General features: G+C 46.8%; 1 protein-coding gene across 3 annotated transcripts in view; it reads right to left on the reverse strand.

The window, feature by feature from the left end:
• LOC110526336 (CD276 antigen) overlaps positions 1-24,710 on the reverse strand; it is a 75,002-nt gene that overhangs the window by 14,294 nt on the left and 35,998 nt on the right. For all 3 annotated transcript variants that reach the window (XM_021607212.2, XM_036980688.1, XM_021607214.2), the window contains 3 exons: positions 14,276-14,410; positions 9,676-9,729; positions 553-591 (listed from right to left, as the gene is read on the reverse strand). In XM_021607212.2, coding sequence (XP_021462887.2) covers positions 569-591; positions 9,676-9,729; positions 14,276-14,410 — 212 coding nt within the window. In that variant the 3' untranslated portion in view covers positions 553-568. The remainder of the gene's footprint in view (positions 1-552; positions 592-9,675; positions 9,730-14,275; positions 14,411-24,710) is intronic.

The following is a 24,710-nucleotide window of genomic DNA, read 5'->3' on the forward strand; positions in this document are numbered from 1 at the left end:
TTAACCTCCTCCTGTATTCTTGTGTCACTCACGTCTCCCACAGAGACACACAAACACACCTGGTGCTGGCAGGTTAATGATTCATCGCTACAATGGTTATAGGTCCAATGCGGCCTCAATCTCAATATCAAATCATAACATGCTATAATTGAGGAAAATCACGTTTCACATTAATTGGGCTTTAAGGGGGGTTAGGAACGAGCTGGAATATTCAAAACCCACTTCTAATGACATTGCACAGAAATACATTTGTCATGGCAACCAATGACCCTGTGATTTTGAGAATCAAAATATCAAGACTTTTCCCAAATTCCTGATTGTCCTTCACAGAATGAATGCAGCCTGGGGCTCATTACAGAAGCAGTTACCCACAGCCTCTGCAGACCTTGGGGCCTCGAGGGCACGTACTGCCTCCTGAAAATACATTGCAATCGCTGGAGGGGGAAATGAAATGCAAAGACAACCTGATATGACACACACACAAACACACACACACACACACGGACACACACATGAAGGGTGTGTAATGACGTTGTCGTATGTGATTCTTACCTGTGTTCTTTTGTCTTTAGCTTTTCAGGGGGGTCATGGCTGAAAGACAGAACAACAGAGGAATATGAGCTTCGTAATGCCAGTAAGACAATTAGGATGATAGAACAAAACAACATTGTACAGTAGAACTGTTGGCTATTAGCAGCAGAAAGTGGTTCCCTGTAGCATGGGATGTGAACATGTATGTAGCCAGCCTTCATACCTTCTTTGTAATCTGTGGGTAGGGCTGTTGTGGTGCCTGTATTACCGCCACACATGAGCCATGTGACTGTTGAGTCACGGTAATCTCCTTTTATGCACTCTGGACATGCACTAGTAGTACCCAACTTGCTAACGACCATCAGGTCGCTAATGGCCTGGTACTCAGGGCTCTATTGTCCCTCTAACCACTCTGACATTAATGCAAATTAAATAGAAAATCCCATCAAACACATCATCAAAACAGAACGTGCTTTTAAAACCTCACCTCACAATCACCTCACTGTGATTGATCAATTTGAAGAAAGAAGTTCAACAACAGGTTGAAACTGAGTGGAAAACATGCTCATTGTGGATGTTGTTTCAAAGCCTAACACAATTAAATGGTCAGTGCTTTGTAAGGTGATGATTAATTCAAAACACCAATATGCATATTAGAGTTTATGCATACGCATAGGCCTGTGAGCCGAACCCAGCCCCGCCCCCCAAAAAAACGGAATTAAAAGAATGATTGTGCCGTTTCTAGTCATCGCCTTCGAGTGTGGACAGTATTACTATGCATACTGGATGAACTAGTTACCTTATGCTAAGCACCAAACTTTCTATCCATGAATCAGGGAGAGAACGTACAGGCCTAGGCAACGCTGTTAGTTAATTGATTGTGCAGGACGGCTTAGCCTACAATTATAGTGAATTTGTATTCGATTTTGAATAGCCTAGTAATAGGGCATTTTTAATATCTAATTAATAGGCTTTACTTTTAGCTACAGAATAACTCACCACCGTGCATTTCCACCTCCTCTTCTCTCTCCTTCATTCCTTTATCCATCACGCAGAGAGAGGGGCTGTCAACAGTTTATTGAAATAAGTTTTGGTGTGAATACATGTTATTATCGATGTTCCTGATCCGATTTCACTAGGTTTCCCAAATGAAACACTTGGTAGCTGTAGGAACAGGGTTGGAGAGAGCATGGCATACAGAGTTTGGGCAGAATATCACCTGTCGCGCAGCGAGAGGCTGCATGCTCCTCAAACAGTGTGTTGATGCATGGAGTGAAATTACCAGAGTAGCCTGAAAAACGAACCAGCGGGAAAACGGACTCCATTTGCTATTAAAACCTTTTGTGACTAGGGGGCAGTATTTTCATTTTTTGAAAAATAACGTTCCCATAGTAAACGGGATATTTTGTCAGGACAAGATGCTAGAATGTGCATATAATTGACAGCTTAGGATAGAAAACACTCTAAAGTTTCCAAAACTGTAAAAATATTGTCTGTGAGTATAACAGAACTGATATTGCAGGCGAAAGCCTGAGAAAAATCCAATCCGGAAGTGACTCATCTTTTGAAAGCTCTGCGTTCCAATGTGTCCCTATTGAGCAGTGAATGGGCTATCAACCAGATTACTGTCTACAGCATTGTGACGTAGTTTTACGCATTTACGTTGAAGAAAACCCGTAAGCGGCTACATTGCGCAACTGGTCACCTGATGGCTCCCAGAGTGATTCTCGCGTAAAATACAGAGGTAGCCATTATTCCAATCGGTCCTACTGAAAAACCAATTGTCCCGGTGGATATATTATCAAATAGATATTTGAAAAACACCTTGAGGATTGATTATAAACAACGTTTGCCATGTTTCTGTCGATATTATGGAGCTAATTTGAAATATTTTTTGGCGTTTTCGTGACTGCAATTTCCGGGCGATTTCTCAGCTAAACGTGAAGAACAAACGGAGCTATTTCGCCTACAAAAATAATATTTTTGGAAAAAAGGAACATTGGCTATCTAACTGGGAGTCTCGTGAGTGAAAACATCCGAAGCTCATCAAAGGTAAATTTAATTTGATTGCTTTTCTGATTTCCGTGACCAAGTTACCTGCTGCTAGCTGGACAAAATGCTATGCTAGGCTATCGATAAACTTACACAAATGCTTGTCTAGCGTTGGCTGTAAAGCATATTTTGAAAATCTGAGATGACAGGGTGATTAACAAAAGGCTAAACTGTGTTCCAATATATTTCACTTGTGATTTTCATGAATAGGAATATTTATGTCCGTTGCGTTATGCTAATTAGTGTCAGTCGATGATTACGCTCCCGCATCAGGGATGGGGAGTCACTAGAGGTTAAAGTGCATATGGATGACCTGAACAGAGCGCAAGCCTTCTTTGCTACTTTCTCAAACATCAATAGCCTATAGTCAGTCGTATAATGCAGCGCCATATTTGATTTGATTTCTAAGACATTCTAAGGTTTGTATCATTCACAACTAAAGTTGCCAAATAACTCTAAATCTAGTGTATCTGACCTGTTTCAAATCACTTTTATGCTCAACATAGCCTCTTCATATGCGCACACTCGCTCCAGAATGGGAAAAATATCCTTTCTATTTTATTCAGTTAAGTGAAATTATATTATTCTTACTATAAAAATATATAATATAAAATAATGGCACAGGACTTATCAGCATATCTTGTCTGCTAGCCAGATAACATACAGTAGTCCAACTGTTCACAGTGTTTCTTTAGACCTGCCTAAATAACGGATTTATTGTGATGGTGTATATTCAATTTATTTTAGATTTGTTTTCATGAAGATGTTCCAAGAGCCACATCAGTGGCTCGGATGCATGGAGGCCTGGAGATGGTAAAAGTGTTTATGTTAATTAGCGGTCAATTACCATGAGACCAGCAGACTTTTGCATGACAATAACCGGCAGACAAAATGTCATGAACGCCACTCCTATCTGTGGGGTTATAGGTCCAAAACATCAGACCACTCTGGAGGCTCTCACATTACTTTTGAGTATTTAGCCAACCTTATCATGACTCTCCCTAATGAACGAATGAGGAGGGATTACAATATAACGGTTGTCTCTCTCTTTAACCCCCCCCGTCCCGGGCCACCGTCCCTCCCTCTCTCCTCTCCTCTCCTGTGTGTGTGTGTGCACCAACCTTGCCCAAGCTAACAGGAAGCAGAGGGCACAGTGCTTTATTTAATTAGCCACTGCAGCGGTGTGCTCATGTGGAACCGACGCGTGGCACACTCTGGAACGCTAAGGGGAGGCAGATCAGGGGAGTGAGATGGATTGACGACACGTCGCCCCCCCACCCCCCCCCCCCCATGGGCGCTTCACTGGGCTGCAGGGGTATGGGTCACATGACAGGGGAGGGCCAGATGACGTCTGTGGACAGGAATTCACCCTGGGAATGCTTGTTGCTGTCCCCTAAACCCTGCTTTACTAATGTAGAGCCCTGCCCCTTGATGTACTGTACACCTCTCTCCTCTTCTCCCAAAGACACATCCGATCTAGCACGCTCTATGAAATTACTTTCATATTACCCTAATATTTGGATCAGCGCTACATGCCCTCAATGGGCCTCCATGTTGTTGTGATGCAGAATGCTGCTGACTGCTTTCATTAGGTCTGACAGCGCTCATTATTCCATATGATTTAGGAGCAGCTATCCCTCCGTTATCTCTCTCAGTGTGACAATGGCCTTCTCTTCCCGGACCAACAGATAACCCTTGAGAAGAGGCTAAACCCTGCTCAGTATGCAAAACACACACCATTAATAGTTCAAAGAGGAGAGAGGGAAATCCTCTAGCAACACACTACCTAACAGGATCTGGCCCAGTAGTACGGTAATATATGAAAAGCCAATGAAAAATCCAACACTGTAGGGACACAATTAGCAGAGTCAGGTGCTGGTCTTCTCAAGTGTTTTGATTATAGGAAAGGTCCCACCCACAAATTATTATTTTATCTTTATTTAACTAGGCAAGTCAGTTCAGAACAAATTCTTATTTACAATGACTGCCTACCTGGGAACAGTTGGTCAACTGCCTTGTTCAGGGGCAGAACGACAGATTTGTACTTTGTCAGCTCAGAGATTTGATCCAGCAACCTTTCGGGTATTAACCCAAACACTCTAACCACTAGGCTACCTGTTGCCCCAATTATGCATGAAAGTAGGACAGAATATTACAGTCCTCATTCTGATGCAATCGTCTTTTGACACCAAAACCCTATTCCCAGGATGCAGGTTGATAGTGTTGAAGTAAGCACCCTCTTGAGGAAGGAGTGTACTGTACTGTATTAAACCAGTGAGGAACACAAGCAGAAGCACACAAGTTATGCAGAGGAACACTTAGCCGTAGAGCACAGGGACGTCTGTTAATTAGCTCTCCTGAAGTTCTTCTGTGGCCCACATCCACTAATGAAGGAATCATAACGACTGTATTTACATATCTTTAAGCAGTAATATGTGACCACTGGGACAGCACATGAGAAGAGGAGCACCACAGACTACACTGGCTGCAGTGGCTGTTTAAAGAGAGGCCTGTCGGGTTTGACTGGGGCTGGGGAGAGAGGCTGGGTCTGGGTCTGGGGAGAGAAGTGGGGACTGGGGAGAGAGACTTAGGCTGGGGAGAGAAGCGTGAGCTGGGGAGAGAGGCTGGGACTGGGGAGAGAGGCTGAGACTTGGGAGAGACTTAGGCTGGGGAGAGAAGTGTGAGCTGGGGAGAGAGGGTGGGGCTGGGTAGAGAGGTTGGGGCTGGGGAGAGAGGCTGGGGAGAGAGGCTGGGAAGAGAGGCTGGAGCTGGGGAGAGAGGGTGGGACTGGGGAGAGAGGGTGGGGAGAGAGGCTGGGGCTGGGGAGAAAGGATGAGGCTGGGGAGAGAGGCTGGGGCTGGGGAGAGAGACTTAGGCTGGGGAGAGAAGCGGAGGCTGGGGAAAGAGGCTGGAGCGAGAGGTTGGGACTGGGGAGAGATGCTGGGGCTGGGGCAGGGGTTGGGTCTGGGGAGAGCTGCTGGGGCTGGGGAGAGAGGGTGGGGCTGGGGAGAGAGGCTGGGATTGGGGAGAGAGGCTGGGGCTGGGGAGAGAGACTTAGGCTGGGGAGAGAAGCGGAGGCTGGGGAAAGAGGCTGGGGCGAGAGGTTGGGACTGGGGAGAGATGCTGGGGCTGGGGCAGGGGTTGGGTCTGGGGAGAGAGGCTGGGACTGGGGAGAGAGGGTGGGGCTGGGGAGAGAGGCTGGGACTGGGGAGAGAGGCTGGGACTGGGGAGAGAGGCTGGGACTGGGGAGAGAGGGTGGGGCTGGGGAGAGAGGCTGGGACTGGGGAGAGAGGGTGGGCCTGGGGAGAGAGGGTGGGGCTGGGGGTAGAGGGTGGGGCTGGGGGTAGAGGGTGGGGCTGGGTGGAGAGGGTGGGACTGGGGAGAGAGGGTGGGACTGGGGAGAGAGGGTGGGACTGGGGAGAGAGGGTGGGGAGAGAGGCTGGGGCTGGGGAGAAAGGATGAGGCTGGGGAGAGAGGCTGGGGCTGGGGAGAGAGACTTAGGCTGGGGAGAGAAGCGGAGGCTGGGGAAAGAGGCTGGAGCGAGAGGTTGGGACTGGGGAGAGATGCTGGGGCTGGGGCAGGGGTTGGGTCTGGGGAGAGCTGCTGGGGCTGGGGAGAGAGGGTGGGGCTGGGGAGAGAGGCTGGGATTGGGGAGAGAGGCTGGGGCTGGGGAGAGAGACTTAGGCTGGGGAGAGAAGCGGAGGCTGGGGAAAGAGGCTGGGGCGAGAGGTTGGGACTGGGGAGAGATGCTGGGGCTGGGGCAGGGGTTGGGTCTGGGGAGAGATGCTGGGGCTGGGGAGAGAGGGTGGGGCTGGGGAGAGAGGCTGGGACTGGAGGCTGGAGCTGTGGAGAGAGGGTGGGACTGGGGAGAGAGGGTGGGGAGAGAGGCTGGGGCTGGGGAGAAAGGATGAGGCTGGGGAGAGAGGCTGGGGCTGGGGAGAGAGACTTAGGCTGGGGAGAGAAGCGGAGGCTGGGGAAAGAGGCTGGAGCGAGAGGTTGGGACTGGGGAGAGATGCTGGGGCTGGGGCAGGGGTTGGGTCTGGGGAGAGCTGCTGGGGCTGGGGAGAGAGGGTGGGGCTGGGGAGAGAGGCTGGGATTGGGGAGAGAGGCTGGGGCTGGGGAGAGAGACTTAGGCTGGGGAGAGAAGCGGAGGCTGGGGAAAGAGGCTGGGGCGAGAGGTTGGGACTGGGGAGAGATGCTGGGGCTGGGGCAGGGGTTGGGTCTGGGGAGAGATGCTGGGGCTGGGGAGAGAGGGTGGGGCTGGGGAGAGAGGCTGGGACTGGGGAGAGAGGGTGGGGCTGGGGAGAGAGGCTGGGACTGGGGAGAGAGGCTGGGACTGGGGAGAGAGGCTGGGACTGGGGAGAGAGGGTGGGGCTGGGGAGAGAGGCTGGGACTGGGGAGAGAGGGTGGGCCTGGGGAGAGAGGGTGGGGCTGGGGGTAGAGGGTGGGGCTGGGGGTAGAGGGTGGGGCTGGGTGGAGAGAGTGGGACTGGGGAGAGAGGGTGGGACTGGGGAGAGAGGGTGGGACTGGGGAGAGAGGGTGGGACTGGGGAGAGAGGCTGGGACTGGGGAGAGAGGCTGGGACTGGGGAGAGAGGGTGGGGCTGGGGAGAGAGAGTGGGGCTGGGGAGAGAGAGTGGGGCTGGGGAGAGAGGGTGGGGCTGGGGAGAGAGAGTGGGGCTGGGGAGAGAGGGGGGGGCTGGCTCTCCTCTAGACTCCTCTCACCTTCTCCTCATCAGTATTACTGAGTAGATCAGTGAGGATTGCAGCTGGACTCCGGGGTTGAGCTGATGTGTGTTATAGGATACAGGGCTTCATTTTCATGACTTTGTCGTTCTCCTAATACCCATGGTCATGGGAATATGACTATTTCATAAAAGGACACAAAACAATGTGCAATCTTGGTTCCCTGAGGAAAGGGAGGGAGATGTAAGCCTAACGTGAGAGATGGAGATGTGAGAGTTTCTCTAGAAATCTTGTGTTCATGCCTTTTCCCTTTCGGAACGTGGTCGTTGAACTTTACTTTTTAGGTTTGTCATGGTTGAATAGATTAAACAGCTATCCCACTGAATTGTGGAGGCTCTTACAAACACTGCTATGGGAATACACCAACTGTGATGTGACTGAGTCTGAGGCAGCTGCCCTAGCCGTTTCCTGTGCAGTGTATTAAAATCATCAAGATATTTAGGTTGACGAGCTATTGCTCCTAACGATCTAATGCGATTCAAGCGACTGTCATCCATCTTTCAGCTGTTGCCTTGGAGGATGCGTGACGTGGTCTCACTCCATGGTATCAGCATTATGGAGCATAACATTAGCTTGTCTTCAACCTTGACGGCAGGTAGACTAGCGGTTAGAGGGTTGGGCCAGAACCGAAAGGTTGCTGAATCGAATCCCTGAGCTGACAAGGTAAAAATATTTTGTTCTGCCTCTGAACAAGGCAGTTTAACCCACTGTTCCCCGGTAGGCCGTCAATGTAAATAAGAATTTGTTCTGAACTGACTTGCCTAGTTAAAATAAAAGGTTAAATTGACAGCACCTTGTTTCAGCAAGCCAGGTAGGAAGGTTAATTCACCTCACAAACCAGAGACCATTTTCACATCTCTCAGCCTCTTTCTGATGATGCTTCCCTCATGAAAGAACTGGGTCACGACGACGCACACTCTGCCAGTGCCCTGTTGCTAGGGCCTAGGCTAACTCCACAGAGCCCAGGATGCAGAGAGAGCAGAGCAGAGAGACAGACAGGGGCTAGTGGTGCAAAGAGAGAGATTGCAGCCCACTCCGAACAGTGTGCTGCTCTGGGATTACTGCAGCTAACTCTAAACTGCGCATCACGCTGAGATTACAAAACTAATTTCAGAAAAGAGGTGGGGGTTGGGGAATGTGTGTGTGTGTGTGTGTGTGTGTGTGTGTGTGTACTGTATGTGTGTGTGGAAGTAGAGGAGGGGGAATGGGTGTTGTTGGCTCTTCCAGCTGCAAGCATATCAAGGATTTCAGGCCAAGCATCTTGTTTGTAAAGCGGTACCCTGCTAGCTAGCTGCTCTAACACCGGTGAGGGGAACGCCTCGCCTTCCAAACGCAGAAGCCCAGGATGAGTCCAGGCTCCCAGTTATCACTGGTTATTGTTCCAATCAGGCTGGCTTTGAAAAGGGAGGCACGCTCTCCTCCGGACAGCTCATTAAGATAACACACAAATGCAGCTCCCCCATCATCCTGCATTTATTAAAGTGGCCTTCATTTCTGCTCCTTTGTCTCACACAGGAACCTCTCCCTTTGTCAGCACAATTGGAGCCAGATGGCAAAACAAAGCCACTGTCTGGAGTGTTTTAAAGAGGTACCTCAGACGACAGAAGAATGAGCTGCTGAGCCCCTCTTCAGCTCACGCCCACCACCGCACGCATGGTGCACCACCGCCCGCACAGGTGTGGCTTTTGAGGAAAAGAGAAAGGTGAGGGGGTTGTTGAGGGGTCAGGACAAAACAGTGGGTTGAGGTGGAGGGTCTTGGAGATATTCCTGCTCCTAGCCAGTAAGGCAGCTGTAGGTATGGTGACCCTTCCAATGGCTGCAGAGTTCACTTTGAAACATTCATGAGACATGCATTAGGAAAAGGAGCCATTGTCTCCCTCCACTCTGCCCAGAGACCTTCCTTCATCTCTCAGCTTATTAAAATCACATAGTATTAACTGTGGCGTTCACAGGGAGGCTAAATAATTCAATCACACTAAAGAAGGAGTCAAATGAATAACTTTAAAGACATTATCGCTGGAGGGAGAGTCGTTCAGACCTGTGCCTGGCATCCACCACGGCCTTGACTCAGAGCACAGAACTTGCCCTGCTTGCTAATTAAAACATTTATTCAGGACACAATAATAAATATTATCTCACTACTGTGCTGAAAAACGTGCTTGGTGCTCAAACATTAGTACTGCATTTAGATATTGCACTGGAAGAAGCAGAAATCCATTCCATGTACGTTCTTGGCAATTTCTGAATTGAATTAGAATGGGGTATGCAGGAGTAATGAGGAGTAATTAGCCTCTATGTGTATGGTGTAAAAATGTGGTGATGGTTGTTCCAGATGTGCTTTGGCTGACCTGTCTTAGACGGCTCCTCTTCCTGCAGCTCTTTGGCCTCTTCAAGCTCCTTGGCTGTGGAGAGAGAAGCCATCAGACCATTAAACACACAGATACACACACCGGGGAAAACACGCAGGCACGCAATGCACTGTTCCTCTGGCTTTCACAAGGCAGCAGCTCATTTAAACCTATGGTGTGCTCATCCTTCACGGCTCAGTCGGAGGCTGAGGCTGCATGGGGCACTGGACCACAGCTGCCCCCCTGGCCTGGCCCACTCACAAAGACAGTAATCACATTAAGCTATGGCCACTGGCTCTTCTCTCTGGAAACATACTGTCAACTGGGCCAGGCTGACAGGAAGCACAGTGATGATGGGCACACGGACGCAGACACAAACGTGCTCACACGCACACACACATACACACACACAAGCACACCTACACACATGCACCCACACTATAAAATAGACCAGAAACAGAGGAACCAGAGGACGGCTGATTAGAATTTTCTGACACCATCCTCAGCTCCATTGTGTTTGAGAGAGAGACGGCATTTTGTGTCAGACACTTACTGCACAACCCAGATTCAACTGATCATTGGTTCAAATTAAACACGAAGGCAACAATATTGTCTCTGAGTTTTTTTTGTACGTCTGCTGCAATTTACAAGACTGACGGAGAGAGAAAATCCTTGAAAAATCACAAAATCCCCATAATTGCAGCAGTAAAAAGATTGCCATGTTTCATTTAAATATATATGCTGCTTCTATTGTAATGTCCACAGTCCTTCATACATCGCACTATTCCATTTCCGTTCTACATTCCTTCAAGTCCATTTTGTATTCGCATTTTGAAAACACCACACTCAGACAGTATGTGTATGCCCACAGGTTATAATTTCTCAGAGTGATTCATTCAAATCTCCAGCTTTTCAAGTGAGTTGTTTTCCCCCTTTCTTCGCATGGCATAGCTACCTATTTCTGGATCCCTCCTCAGAATGATTATCTGGGAGGATTTCACAGGAATCCATTTGAGAAGGTCACATATTTGAGCAGCTGCCCTCCTCTAAATTCTGGTGCCAAGAGGACATTTAGTTTAAACAAACATTCACTAGAAACTTTTACAGCATTTGTGTTTTTTATGATGAAGACAGAGGGAATAGAATCACAGACCTCCTATCTCTCTCTCTCTCTCTCTCTCTCTCTCTCTCTCTCTCTCTCTCTCTCTCTCTCTCTCTCTCTCTCTCTCTTTCTCTCTCTCTCTCTCTCTTTCTCTCTCTCAGCACTATGACATCACACTCTAGCTCTAAAAGTTGGTTAGAAAATATAAAAAATGAATGTGGAGTGTAAATGTTCTGTGAGAGACCTTGAGCCGCCTCTCCTCAGTTAACGGCCAACACTTCCTGTCCTGACGGAACAACCTCTGACACTATGGGAAGAGCAGCCTCAAGGGACACTTCTACAGTACCAGGATGCAACAGGCCTTTCAGAGACGCCTCTATGTCAAAGTCAAAATGGTGGCTGCCATCCACTGAGTTTGAGTGAAATTTGCTCTGGCAAGGGGAAGCGGCCATCGTAAAACACTGAGATGGATTTCAGAGTTTAGGTCCAATATAAGAAGGTTATTTGAGTGATTAGTTACATCCCATACGCATGCAGGGATAAAAACAAGTTGAGTGCAGCAGCTGGATGAAGCACCTGGAAGATGGAAGCTCACAGAGGACAGATATCCCCTGTTCCCAGGGGAGTGATCTGAATCATCCATGTCCCCACGATGACCTTCATCTATCACGGAGGGCCATTCGTCCCATGTCACCGACACATAACACACTCCACATAGCACAATCCACATAACACACTCCACATAGCACAATCCACATAACACACTCCGAGGGTATGTCGGATTAAATCACACGCTCATTTGAATGTAAAATGAGCTTCAGGAATATGGTACACTGGTCCATTTACAGCATATGTTGGACATGTATGGTATACACATTCATTATGCAAGAAAGGAAGAAAGGAAGAAAGGAAGGAAGGAAGGAAGGAAGGAAGGAAGGAAAAAGGGAAGAAAAGTAAAAAGGAAGGAAGAAAGATGTGTACTGCAACAAATACTAGAATAAATTGAGCTTTCATCTCCCAGACTCCAATCCCACTCGCTGCTCTGCCCGGTTAGGATACACATCCACTGCTCCATATACATTATGACAGGGAAGAAAAATGACTTACTATGTTTTGGACTATTTTTGACCCCTCTACCCTCACTACCCAGAGTTTCAGAGGAGAGCGTCAACTTCAATCTGGCCAAACCCAAGAACACCATTAAAAGATAAGACAGCCTCAATTAGGTTGCGCTTTCCGTCTTCCTGCAGTTCCAGCAGCTGTGAATGTGCACTTCAACACATCTCCACATCTGTATTCATAAGGTATCAATTTATCTGGGTGTGTGAGTCTGTGTGCTACGTGAAGAAGTCAGTGTATGTTACTCTTCAACTTGGCAAACAGGGATCATGAAGAACTTGGAAACATCCACAGACAGGGAACAGAATGAGTCTTAACCTCTCATTTAGTTGAGTGGTGCACCGCCAGTTTATCAACCCTCTCTCTCTACTACTACTGGAGTAGCAGCCTGCTCCTCCTGGTTACTGGAGAACAGGTCTGCGACCCCACAAGACCTTTTGCTCATGGTATGGAATCAGTGTTTCCCCTAGGATTCTTTTCAGCAGCAGAGTGGGGGGGGGGGGGGGGGGGGGGGTAGCGGCCATGAAATTAATATCAGGGAAACACTGGGAGTGTATTGTAATACTCTCTCCCTCTCTCTTTCCGTTTCATTTTAATTTCATATGTTCCATCGAGCTATAATTATTCTTGCCTCTGAGTGTGAGTCAGTTCCAGATGTATTTTTAAACCCCAGGGACCAGTGCAGACACTGGCTGACCTTTATTTAAACATCTCCTTCACTCGGGGCACATCTCATTACAGCCAGGCCACCGGCTCCCCACCATACATTCTCTCAGTCAGTCCCTGCTCTGCCTGCAAGCCGTCCCCAGCTATTCAGTAGCGCTAATTATCAGACTCTTCTAAATTAACTTCCTGCAGACAGACGGGGTCACAGCATCCCTCCACAGCAGCAGATAATCTCATATACATACAAACACTGTCTGGGTGTTAAGGTTCTGAACCAGTTGTCCAAGACACTGGCACCTGATGTTTACATGTCATCCCTGGTAACCACCACCATCCTCCCGCTGTCATCCCTGGTAACCACCACTCTAATCCCGCTGTCATCCCTGGTAACCACCACTCTCCTCCCGCTGTCATCCCTGGTAACCACCACTCTCCTCCCGCTGTCATCCCTGGTAACCACCACTCTCCTCCCGCTGTCATCCCTGGTAACCACCACTCTCCTCCCGCTGTCATCCCTGGTAACCACCACTCTCCTCCCGCTGTCATCCCTGGTAACCACCACTCTCCTCCCGCTGTCATCCCTGGTAACCACCACTCTCCTCCCGCTGTCATCCCTGGTAACCACCACTCTCCTCCCGCTGTCATCCCTGGTAACCATCACTCTCCTCCCGCTGTCATCCCTGGTAACCACCACTCTCCTCCCGCTGTCATCCCTGGTAACCACCACTCTCCTCCCGCTGTTATCCCTAGTAACAACCACTCTCCTCCCGCTGTTATCCCTAGTAACCACCACTCTCCTCCCGCTGTCATCCCTAGTAACCACCACTCTCCTCCCGCTGTCATCCCTGGTAACCACCACTCTCCTCCCGCTGTCATCCCTAGTAACCACCACTCTCCTCCCGCTGTCATCCCTGGTAACCACCACTCTCCTCCCGCTGTCATCCCTGGTAACCACCACCCTCCTCCCGCTGTCATCCCTGGTAACCACCACTCTCCTCCCGCTGTCATCCCTGGTAACCACCACTCTCCTCCCGCTGTCATCCCTGGTAACCACCACTCTCCTCCCGCTGTCATCCCTGGTAACCACCACTCTCCTCCCGCTGTCATCCCTGGTAACCACCACTCTTCTCCAGCTGTGTCTTCCACATAATCTGGGCGCCAGTTTCACTATTATATAGGTCATCTGCAGGCCTACTCTGTGAGGGTTTGGGAAAATCATTGGGACAGTCATTTTGCATTTGAACTAGTGTCCTCAGAAGGGTCTGAAAGCAGGACGGGTCTGTACATTATTCACCTCATCAACTCTACACACAATAGAACAATAATAAAAATAAAAAAACTATAATAATCTCTATTTTAATGTCCAGGGGTATTATATCATCAATGTTTCTCTCTCACTTTCATCACTTTTGGCTCTAATAAAGTTCTCTATAATCTTTATACTGTTATGCTTGTGCAAAGACGAAAGAAAGCACCCAATCACACCCTTCTTTAACCTTGGAAGATTCATGTGAGGCCGCCCAACTATCTCCATTGAAATGGGTGTTCAAGTGTAGTCTCTGCGTGTGTTTATGGAACGGCTCAGTGTGTTGCTGTGAAAAGTGTTGTTCAGAAAGACAACAGGGCGGTGCTGTTGAGACAGACTGCAGAGTTGAGTGAGCCTGCTCTGTCCACCTCACAGTTGTTCAGACAGACAGACATACAGACAGGTACCTGCTCTGTCCTCCTCACAGCTCTCCTTGATCTTCCTACGGCAGACTGCAGCCAGGGCGATGAGCAGACCCAGCAGACACACAGCCAGGCCCACCGTCACCCACAGAGCCACCGGGGGAAACACCATGTTCTGACCTGGGAGAGGGGGAGCGAGAGAGTGAGAAATGGGGAGGGAGGGAGATAGAGAAAAGGAGACTGTTACAGTTAGTAGAGAGGAGGGCACACAACATGGTCATCACCATGACTACCACCACCATCATCTTCACCAGTGCTATGGCTGCCTATCACGCCTGTATCATGCCTGTATCCTCTGTGCTTCAGGGAACATTTTCTTTATTTGAAATGAACAAGATGTGGTGATTCATCAAGATCCCTTTAACAAACACTGGAGTGTTAAAAACATGGCCAGATGGCAGAGATATCTCAGCAGTACTTTGTGTTGTCTTTTTTTTGCCCACCTCCTCTCTATCCAACAGCCTTGGCACTGCGAAAGAGGATGTGGGCACTAGGTATCCTCATGCCTTCTGCTGCATTCACTATCTGTCATCTGGAGTAATGATGCCCAATGACATCACTCAGTTTTATCCTGTTAATCATAAATATAAATAAAATATGATGTTACATTTGTATAATTCTGATGTTACACTGCCAACGTAAAAAGAAAAACAGAGGCGGAGCATTTCTCTGACGGTTGCGAGGATGACTGTCTATCAGACAGCTTAGCGCATAATTCACTCTAGAGAGACAATTAAATATCAAAGTGAGAGACAGCATCTTGACAAGATAAAACCGACAACAAACTGGTCAGCAAGACAAAGATATTGCAGACATCCCCACATTTCCCCAGGGCATTCCAATGTAACAGAATAAAGTTGAGATGGAAAAACAGCTTGAGACACTAAATAGCTTGAAGGCTGGCTATAATACAAACTGGCCTCCTTCAGAGAACCCACTCTGGGAAAATAATTGTAAAAAGTGTTGAAATTGACTAGCGTTGGGATGGAGAAATGACCAAGCATCTGTAAGGACTTGGCACAGGACAGACGGAGAGGACAGAGACACACTATTGCACAGCCAAGATGGAGGTCAATAGGAAGCCTCCTCCCTATTGAGAGAGAGAGAGAGGGGGGGGGGCACTGCTGTCCATTGCAGTGGATGAGGAGGGCCAGGAATGTGTCATAATGGTAGATGAGACAGGATGCAGAGAAATGGAGAGCTCTAGGGGTGGCATTCTCTGAGTAAGACAGAAAAGGTTATTTTCACTTAATTTCACCTCCTATCTGTTTGTTTACCTTTATTTGGCCAAGTAAGTTGAGTGTTTGAATCAAAACACGTTTTGACAGTATGTGGCCATGAGAGCCTTCATAAGTATGTGATTATTGGAACACATTATGGGAAGCAAGATTATGCTTAACCACGTAATCCTATTTATGATTAACCATATTACATGGCTATTGTATGACATGCCATGAAGAATCATAGGATATACACAATATATATTTTTGGCATATATTTATATATATGATGCGATCCGGGTGCAATATCCAATCCAAAACAATCAGAGTGACTGATATTGTTTAATATAAGGATGTTTGGGTGGACCATAATCATCATTGAAATTTGACGTAAATGTCTTTGCTGGATGTATTACTACAGATTGGCTTCTAATATCCTCTGTTCCAGTCCAAACCCATATCAACAGCAACATGTCATATAGAGAAAGGAGAAAACCTAGATAGTCCATCTTGTCATTTTGAAAAAGCAGTATATAGTTCCTTGGGCCAACCATGACTGATGGACTCCACTGCCTCTCTGTAGAGCTCTTTGCTCTGTGCTATTTAAAAGATGACCACTGTAACCATGTTAATACCAAATGCAAAGGCCAAATTACAGATGAATGCTAGGTAGTACCGTGCTCTGCTCGCTGTACTCTCTGATTCGTGCATGAAGTGTCCACATAGAGCTATAATAAGACAGAGAAGTAATGAACGTGTCTGGCACTTTGAAGCAGAGCGGAGCTGTGCTCTCAGCTTCTCCCTCTCTCTCACCCCTCGCTCCATTCTCTCAATCCCTAAGGGCAGGCTGATCAAGACAAATGTCGTAGTCGGCTATCATTTCAGCGCTGGGGCCCCAAAGGGCTGAGGGATCATATTTTTCTTTTTCTCTTGTTTGATGATGTGATTTTGTTTTCTTCAGAAAGAGATTTGTCCCTAATGGCTCTGTTTACCTATCGTCTTCTTCCCCTCCTCCCATTCCTTCTCTGCTGGGGTGAGGATGGAGTGTTTTGGGCTGCCTGTCACATCATTGAATGTCGGGAGATTGCACAGCTGCAGTAATAGGGCCACAGAGTTGCAACTTCTGGGCTCTGCATTGAACTCAACACATACAGTTTATAGAAGCAAAACACAAGTCTATTTATGTAAACATCACTTTACAGCAATTACAGTGAGATGAGACTTGGAGTTTGGACCGGACTACAGCCTTTAAATATGATCAGGTAGGCCGACTTGGGTGTAGGTGTCGAAAGGAAGTGAAGGCATAAGGTAAAAATATATATTTTTTTATGGGAGTGAATGGTAGTATGATTAAACACCACCTAGATATGGACTCTTAATAGAAGGCCTGTATGACCAAAAAATACATTTAAATCCCCATTCATTCTATAAGACACACAGGGGGCCTCACACAGGCCAAGCTGAAGGTAAAAGCCCAGATTGACATTCATTTTCCTGGAGCCAGAGTGTTTTAAGTTCAGCCAGTGCCTACGGTGGAATAAAGTGCTCAGTCCTGGCCTGTCGTCTCAGATTGTCTCAGTTCTACAACGTCATGACAGACGAAGGATCAAAGCTGCTTTCTCTATCTGCGGGTGTCAGCTGAGTTTTACATGCTCAGGACAAAAAACACCTCCTTAACTGGGACCGAAGGAGAATAATGTCCCCTGACAGACAGACAGATAGACACCCCACCACAGGCTAACAGGAGCCCCAGGGCTCATTCCAGGCAGGCTGGGGAATGAGGAGGAGCATAGAGGGGGTCAATAAGCTTGCTCTTTCATTGTGAGGCTAAACCAAAGGCCTGGCAGCACTGGCCTTCAGAGATGCTCAGGGCTGGTGTGATGTGTGAGGATCAGGGGGCTGCAGACAGACAGTGGGGATCACAGGGAGGCAGGGTGGACTGGGGGATAGCCCTAGGGTGGAGGGACACTGAGACCCACCCCTGCTGGAGGGCCTAAATACCCCAAGGGCCCAAAAAAAGAAGTCAAGGCCACACTGCAGAGAGGAAGAGCAGGCATGAGAGAATGGAAAGAAAGCGCGAGAGAGAGAGAGCTCCACAGGACTGTTAAAAAGTATTCTGCATCTCTACAATGATGAGTGATGAGTCAGTTAAAGGGGCAGGAGAAATTCATTGCGTGATTACACAGTATAACACAAGAGACATTGAAGCCGTTGAAACGAACGCACGTAAAACCCATTGGGACAATAGCAGCTAGTCGACCTAAATCACATTCACAACCCAGTCTGCTGTGAATAATGTTCACACCTCGCTGGGAACAACAGCTCTGCAGTCACCAATCAACAATCAATCCATCAACAATAAGCTGTCTGGTGATTTAAAGCTTTATTTCCTTCCCTACATTTAGAAGTTGTGAGATCTGGGAGGACTTTGATAGACTGGCAGTCATAATAACAACACTAAAGGAAACAAGGAGCCAGAGCAGTGTCAGAGGTCAAGGCTCGGCCAGACTAGAAGACAGACGGAGAGAAGACAACATGATTTCTTTTTTTATATTATTTGGGGGAATAATTTAATTTAATGGCCGACTTTGAGTTTGTTTCAGACTCACGGCCATTGTCACAGTTCATCACGGTCAGAGAAGGTGATCAAAACATTGCCATTACAGCATGAAAGGGCTAGCTGCTAGAGGTAGCGCTGCCTCTCTGCCGTCTGTCCTCTGACTGTCCCCGGGTGCATATCTCACAGAAAGGGAGGACAAGGAGGAGCTCACCTCACCTCACCCGGGAGAGGAAAAACTTGGCAAACTGAGATGGATGAGCACAGCTTTCTGTCCTGTCAGCATCTTTGCACTGAGCATTCTCCCCCTTTTTTTGCATTTCAATGAATTGCTTTTCGGGCTAGATACCACAGAGCTGTCTTATTGGCATGCAGGGAGGGTAACCACCCCCTCTCTAGAACAACCCAGCTCACATTTACTTACACAATTTGTCTGACATTATTGCCCTGATTTGATGCCGTGGTCTTATGGAAAACACAAAAATATGACGCGCACACAGAGGCGCATTTTGGAAGAATGCTTTCTAACACCACTGGAGGTGTCGGGCGGTGTTTCGTGTGTGGTGGGTGTGAGTGACTGGGCTGGAATAGGAATAAGGCCTGCATGCAGTACCATTAGCCCACTCTCAAACTCTAAGCTGTCCTTCATGCACATCAGGAAGTAGCTTGTGACCTTTCTCCTAGGATGTATGCTTGGCTCTAGGTTCCCTGCCTTTACTTCACCATTTAGCACAACTCTGCAGAGAGTTTAGAATAGTGAGTTGCAGTGGGAGGTCACATCCTCGCCGCAATGAGTTTGACAACTGACGTGATCGATCCAGAAGTGAATACCAGTCCAGTGGCCCTCCGACCCTCCCTGCAGCCTTGCACCTCAATGGTCACATTCCCTTGAGTCAGCCTGGATTGAACATGGAATGGCTGTGTTTGGGTTACAATTGTCTGGTATTGCCTGTACTGAGCTAGACCTAGTCTCCACGTGTAGGCAAGTCACACATATTGAGACATTGTCCCTATGGGCCTCTAGATTAACTTCTCACTAAGACACTAGTGGCTCACCCTGCATAAAGACTAACCTACAGACAGAGTCAGAGCACTCATAATAATGAAAATGTACTTTCATCTCCCATCCGTTTCACTATAATTCAATACAATATCTTTAAAAAATCCCTCCAGATAAATATCCAAAATGTCTGACTGTGCTATAAAACATTGCTTACAAATATAAAAAATAGGGCCATAAAGAAATTCCCAATCTTATCTAGCGCCTAGTGAAAACAAACTGTCGGCATCAGAGGTTTTGGTTTAATACTATGCTCTCACAGCTAGGAATAATTTTCAGTGTAACACATCCATATAAATACTGGTTTGGCCGTGCATTTAATCAGTGCGTGGGGAATCTAATCCTCAGGTAAATTCAGTGGGGTGATTTAAAATCTCATTCCAGCAAGGTTAACATGATTTTATCATTTACCGTGTACCAGAATCAGACTATATACCCAGTAGGATGGCTAATGAAGCATATTGGCATCCTAAGCAGACTGAGGGAGGGAGTGAATGTGTGGCGGTGGAGTTGACAAACACTAGCCTAGTATGAGAAGAACTGGGTCGACCAGCCCTAGCTCCTCACAGGTAGCCTAGCGGTTAGAGCGTTGGGTCAGTAACCGAAAGGTTGCTAGACCGAATCCCCGAGCTGCCAAGGTAAAAAAATATATATATGTCGTTCTGCCCCTGAACAAGGCAGTTAACCCACTGTTCCTAGGCTGTCATTGTAAATAAGAATTTGTTCTGAACTGGCTTGCCTAGCTAAATAAAGGTAAAATAAAAACAGCTCCTCACTGCTTGTCAGCTCTGCCGAGACCTCCATTAAAAACTCCTCTGACATCTCCTGCAGCTGACAGACTCCATCACTTCAGCATGCCCTCCTCTCAGGAGAGACTGGCATTAAGATGTCGGAAGAGGCAGAGTGGACTATCGATTTCTCACCACTTCCATTTCGTGCCTCCTTCGGCCGTAACAGCTGAGGCAAACTTTAGGTTGCAATAATCAGTTTAACAAGTCTTGTTCTCTACATTTTTAATTTGTTTTTCAAACAAGGGTCTGACTACAAGAGGGCGGAAGATGTGTAGGAGGGAATCGCTAGTGACAGCTATCAGCACCTCTGCCGACAATCTGCCGGGCTGATCGTGTCTGAGATGAGGGGATAGGCTGAGAGCAAATAGACAAGGCCGCACTGCAGAGGGGAAGAGGAGGCAGGAGAGAGAGAGGGAGACCATTTGAATGGCTACTGTCAAGTACAGCCCTACTCCTAACCCTATAGCCTCAATGTTTTGCGGGAATAAACACTACCAAAAGCCACTCTGATCGGCTCTTCGGGCAAGCAAGTTCTTTACCAGGATCTATTTAAAGGTGTGAGAGTTGACACCCCAGAGAATATCATCATCATCACAGACTCCACTATCTGATATAGTATAGCATGAAAGGTTGATGTGTTTACCCCCCCCCCCCCCCCCCCGCCACTCAGCAATATCAACATTTGTAGACACCCACAACATTAAAGATGTTCTTGCATCCATCCTAAACCATCAGTTGAGTGAGTTTGTTCTTTAGTATGCCTTCTCCTCTCTGCAGTATCACTAGGAGAATATATAATGACAGGATTTCTTAAAAAGACATGCCTCTGTATATCTTTGCCTAAGGCTCTCATTATAAAACAACATTTCTCATTTTGCTCTGCTGCAGTCTTTGGTGGTTACTGAAGAGATGAATATTCTCAGAGCACTCAGGAGTAGCTAGCTACGGCCCTGCCACTGCCTCTGTATCAGGCCAGCTCTGTCTCCACCAACCACACAGCTGCACATCTTTAGGAAACAGCTACTTATTCTCACATTCACAATAAAAACAGTCTTAATAAGAATGATTTGAACCCAAACATAGTGGTGCAATCGGTTGTTTCTTGTTTCCATAGAAATGCAAAGCAATGCTTTGGAGTAAAACATGCTAATTGGTGACTTCTTCCACTGCATGACTAATTTCCTAGTCTTAAATACAGATTTTTGGGTGGGTGGTGATAATATGGATGTTTTCCTGAGCTGACAGGGACATAAGGTCCAAAAAAGGTAGAACAGAAGCCTTAGTTTGTCAAATGTACTTAAATTCAATTTGTATGTGCATATGAGAGAGAGAGAGAGAGAGAGAGAGAGAGAGAGAGAGAGAGAGAGAGAGAGAGAGAGAGAGAGAGGGAGAGGGAGAGAGGAAGAGAGAGGGAGAGAGACTTGAACTGCTTGGCAATTGACATGCAGTTTGGCTGTGGATGTGACTTCCTGGAGCCTCCGCTCCACTGAGATGGCAGTAAGGTGGAGGAGGTCTGTAACCTCCACTTCCACTCAGAGCATTACTACACTCACTTCTTCCTTCACCCTTCACTTAAAGAGCATGATGCTTCTGGCTGCTGCTTTAGAAGAGACCACAGTATGAATACCAACGTCAAGCTAAATGTATTTTAACACTCTCCAACATTTCAACTTTAAGACTGTATGCCATGAGACTACCCTGGTTTAAATTGTGTAAAAATGTCATCAGTCAGCGGGTCCACCAGCGGGTGGTCTCTAAAACACAGCGTGCCGAACGATTGGCAGACGAACACCAGATCAACATATGGTGCAATGTGTGCGAGCCTTAATGAGGCCTTTTTCTCTGTCATACTGAACAAGAACCAATACTTTAATTCGAGAACAGACATTAGTAGCATACGGAAATATGGTAATGTGAAATCTGCTCAACACATAATCCCATTGACCATTATATTATGACCATAATGGTGAATTCTTGATTAATTCATGGTGATAAGTATGCCAATAAAAGGAGTAATCCTAACCTAACTGTTCAGACTGATGCTGTTCTGAAATGTTTTTCAGGGCCATAACAACCAATCATATTGCTGAGGCTTACAATGTGTGGGCTAATCTTAAATAGTGTGTTACTGCTATTTTTCAGCGCCATTACCACAGTGTCTGATCATTAAGCTACTGTACGGCTTCTGGGAATCAGGGCCCCGGGCCTTTGAAGCCACTGGGAGGTGTTTTTTGTTCTCTCTCTCTCTCTCTCTGCACTTCTCTAAATAGAAATGAACTGTGTCTTATGCGATGTTCCATCTTAAACACATGCCCTCCAAATCCTTCATTAGCTCTATAAATAGCACACTGCTCCTTACTGTTGCATTAACTACAAAATATACAAGTATGATCTATTACCATACCCAGGGGCGCAACTTTCACTGGGGATGGGGGGTCATGTCCCGCCTTCATTCTGAATTTTGGACTGTGGACACCACAGAGTGGGCTAACAGGCTGTGTGAAAGTAAAGCTTCTGGAAGGCTGGCTGGCTGGACCAGCACGGGAGAGTTGAGCATAGTTCAGTGTGTATGTGTTGTGCTGTTTCATCAAGTTGTAAAAGCAAGCAGAGTAGAAACGGGCTACTCTTAAGTGTACTGATGGGCTGGCAAGGTAAACTGAATACCATGCACTCATAAATGTAATTCCTCTGCTGGAGGTGTAAAACACAAAAAGGGACAGATTTGCCTATGTGTTTGTCTTGTGAAGGCTGGCTAATTTCTGGTATGTACTTTTATTTCAGCATGTCTACAGATTCTCCCTTCACTCCTGTTTTTGTTTGCTTGTAAATGTTGATACTGGTGACTAATATCTGGAGAAACTGTGTAACGAAGCTGTGTGGCTCAGTTGGTAGAGCATGGTACGTGCAATGCCAGGGTTGATGATTTGATTCCCATGGAGAACCAGTACAGAGAAGAAAGAAAACAAGTATGAAAATGTATTCACTTGCTACTTACTGTAAGTCGCTCTGGATAAGAGTGTCTATAAAACATGTATAGCTGCTAAGAAATTCATTGGGAGGTTGGTTATCCACCCACGATGTCAAGTTATCTATCACCAGATTTGATTTATTACAAGATTAAAGGTATACTGGGCAACTCTCATAAGGTCGGGATGCCTTATATGGAACACAATATGACTAAAGGAGTCTGTATTGAAAACATGCCCATGTCTGAGGAGATACTTATTTAGGCAATCCTTAGCTACTGGGTTGCTCAGTCCTGGCCCTCAGGGTCTGCCGTCCTGGGAGTTGTCATTCTGGACTTTTACGTAACACACACAAAACCAATCAATTCATGTTTCACTAATATCCAAAAGCTGAGTGGGGTGTGTTGGTTTGGGGTGCTGCAGGGCCGTAGACCCCAAGGGACAGGACGGGGGGACCCAGCTATATTGTTTGCAAGTAAAAAGAGCTTTACAGTACCATTAGGCCCATGATATTAATTATATGGAGGATTTGCGGTTTCTGTGTGTTAATGTATATTTGAGGTGTACAGTATGTGTTTTTTTGTTGACTCCAAACCTTTCCCTTGGGAATTAAAAAAATAAAGGTGGGAACTGGGAAGGAAATTGTGTTGGGAGAGAGTTGAGTTATTGACTAGACTGGTGGTGTCGGGCGTGCAGGTGGCTGGGCTGGCTGGTCGGTCTGGCTGAAATTTGATATAGTGGGATGTTAATAAAGACAATCAAAAGTCTTAGTTTTGTTAGGCTATTGGTTAAAGGTGGAACACAATATGTATTATTGAATTAACTTTGATCTAGTTCAGGCTTATTAATCATATAAACATATTTAATAATGTTCTCTTACCTAGTTTGTGTAAAAATGCAGGAAATGAGCTTTAGATGCACCCAAAAATTCTGGGGGAGGACCCCAGATCCCCCGCCAGGTTATGTCCCTTCCCCCACTTCTAAAACCAAAGTGGCCCCCCTGACCATATCCCTCAAGTCATTTTGAATCAAAAGGAAATGGAAACATTTCCAAGTTAGTATAGCACAGCCATACTATAACTATCACAGTCTCAGGCAATATCATGGTTGCAGACGCATGACATGATGCATTTGACTCCTGAAGGAAGAAGTGTATCACCACTGCAGCCAGGACCTTCACCAAGACCACACTGAGTGCAAAAAACATTAAGAACAACTGCTCTTTCCATGACAAATACTTACCAGGTGAATCCAGGTGAAAGCTTTGATCCCTTATTGGTGTCAGTTGTTAAATCCACTTCAATCAGGGAGGAGACAGGTTAAAGAAGGATTTTTAGCCTTAAAACAATTGACATGGATTGTGTATGTGTGCCATTCAGAGGGTGAACGGGCAAGACAAAAGATTGAAGTACCTTTGAACGGAGTATGGTAGTAGGTGCCAGGCGCACCGGTTTGTGTCAAGAACTGCAACACTGCTCTTTTTAGTTTTTTACACAACAGTTTCCTGTGTGTATCAAGAATGGTCCTCTACCCAAAGGACATTCAGCTTACTTGACACAACTGTGGGTATCAACATGGGCCAGCATCCCTGTGGAACGCTTTCGACACCTTGTAGAGTCCATGCCCCGAAATGTAGGCTTTTCTGAGGGCAAAGGGGGGGATACAACTCAATATTAGGAAGGCGTTCCTAATGTTTGGTATACTCAGTATATGTGGCCATAATGTTGTATGTGCTTCCATGTGCTGTGACATAATGAACAGAGGGCCTCAGTCTTTACCTAGAAGTAATTTAGCAGAGGTGTAACTAATCACTACCAGTCATTTAT

This window comes from Oncorhynchus mykiss, chromosome 6 (genome assembly GCF_013265735.2).
Source record: "Oncorhynchus mykiss isolate Arlee chromosome 6, USDA_OmykA_1.1, whole genome shotgun sequence".
Lineage (NCBI taxonomy): Eukaryota > Metazoa > Chordata > Actinopteri > Salmoniformes > Salmonidae > Oncorhynchus > Oncorhynchus mykiss.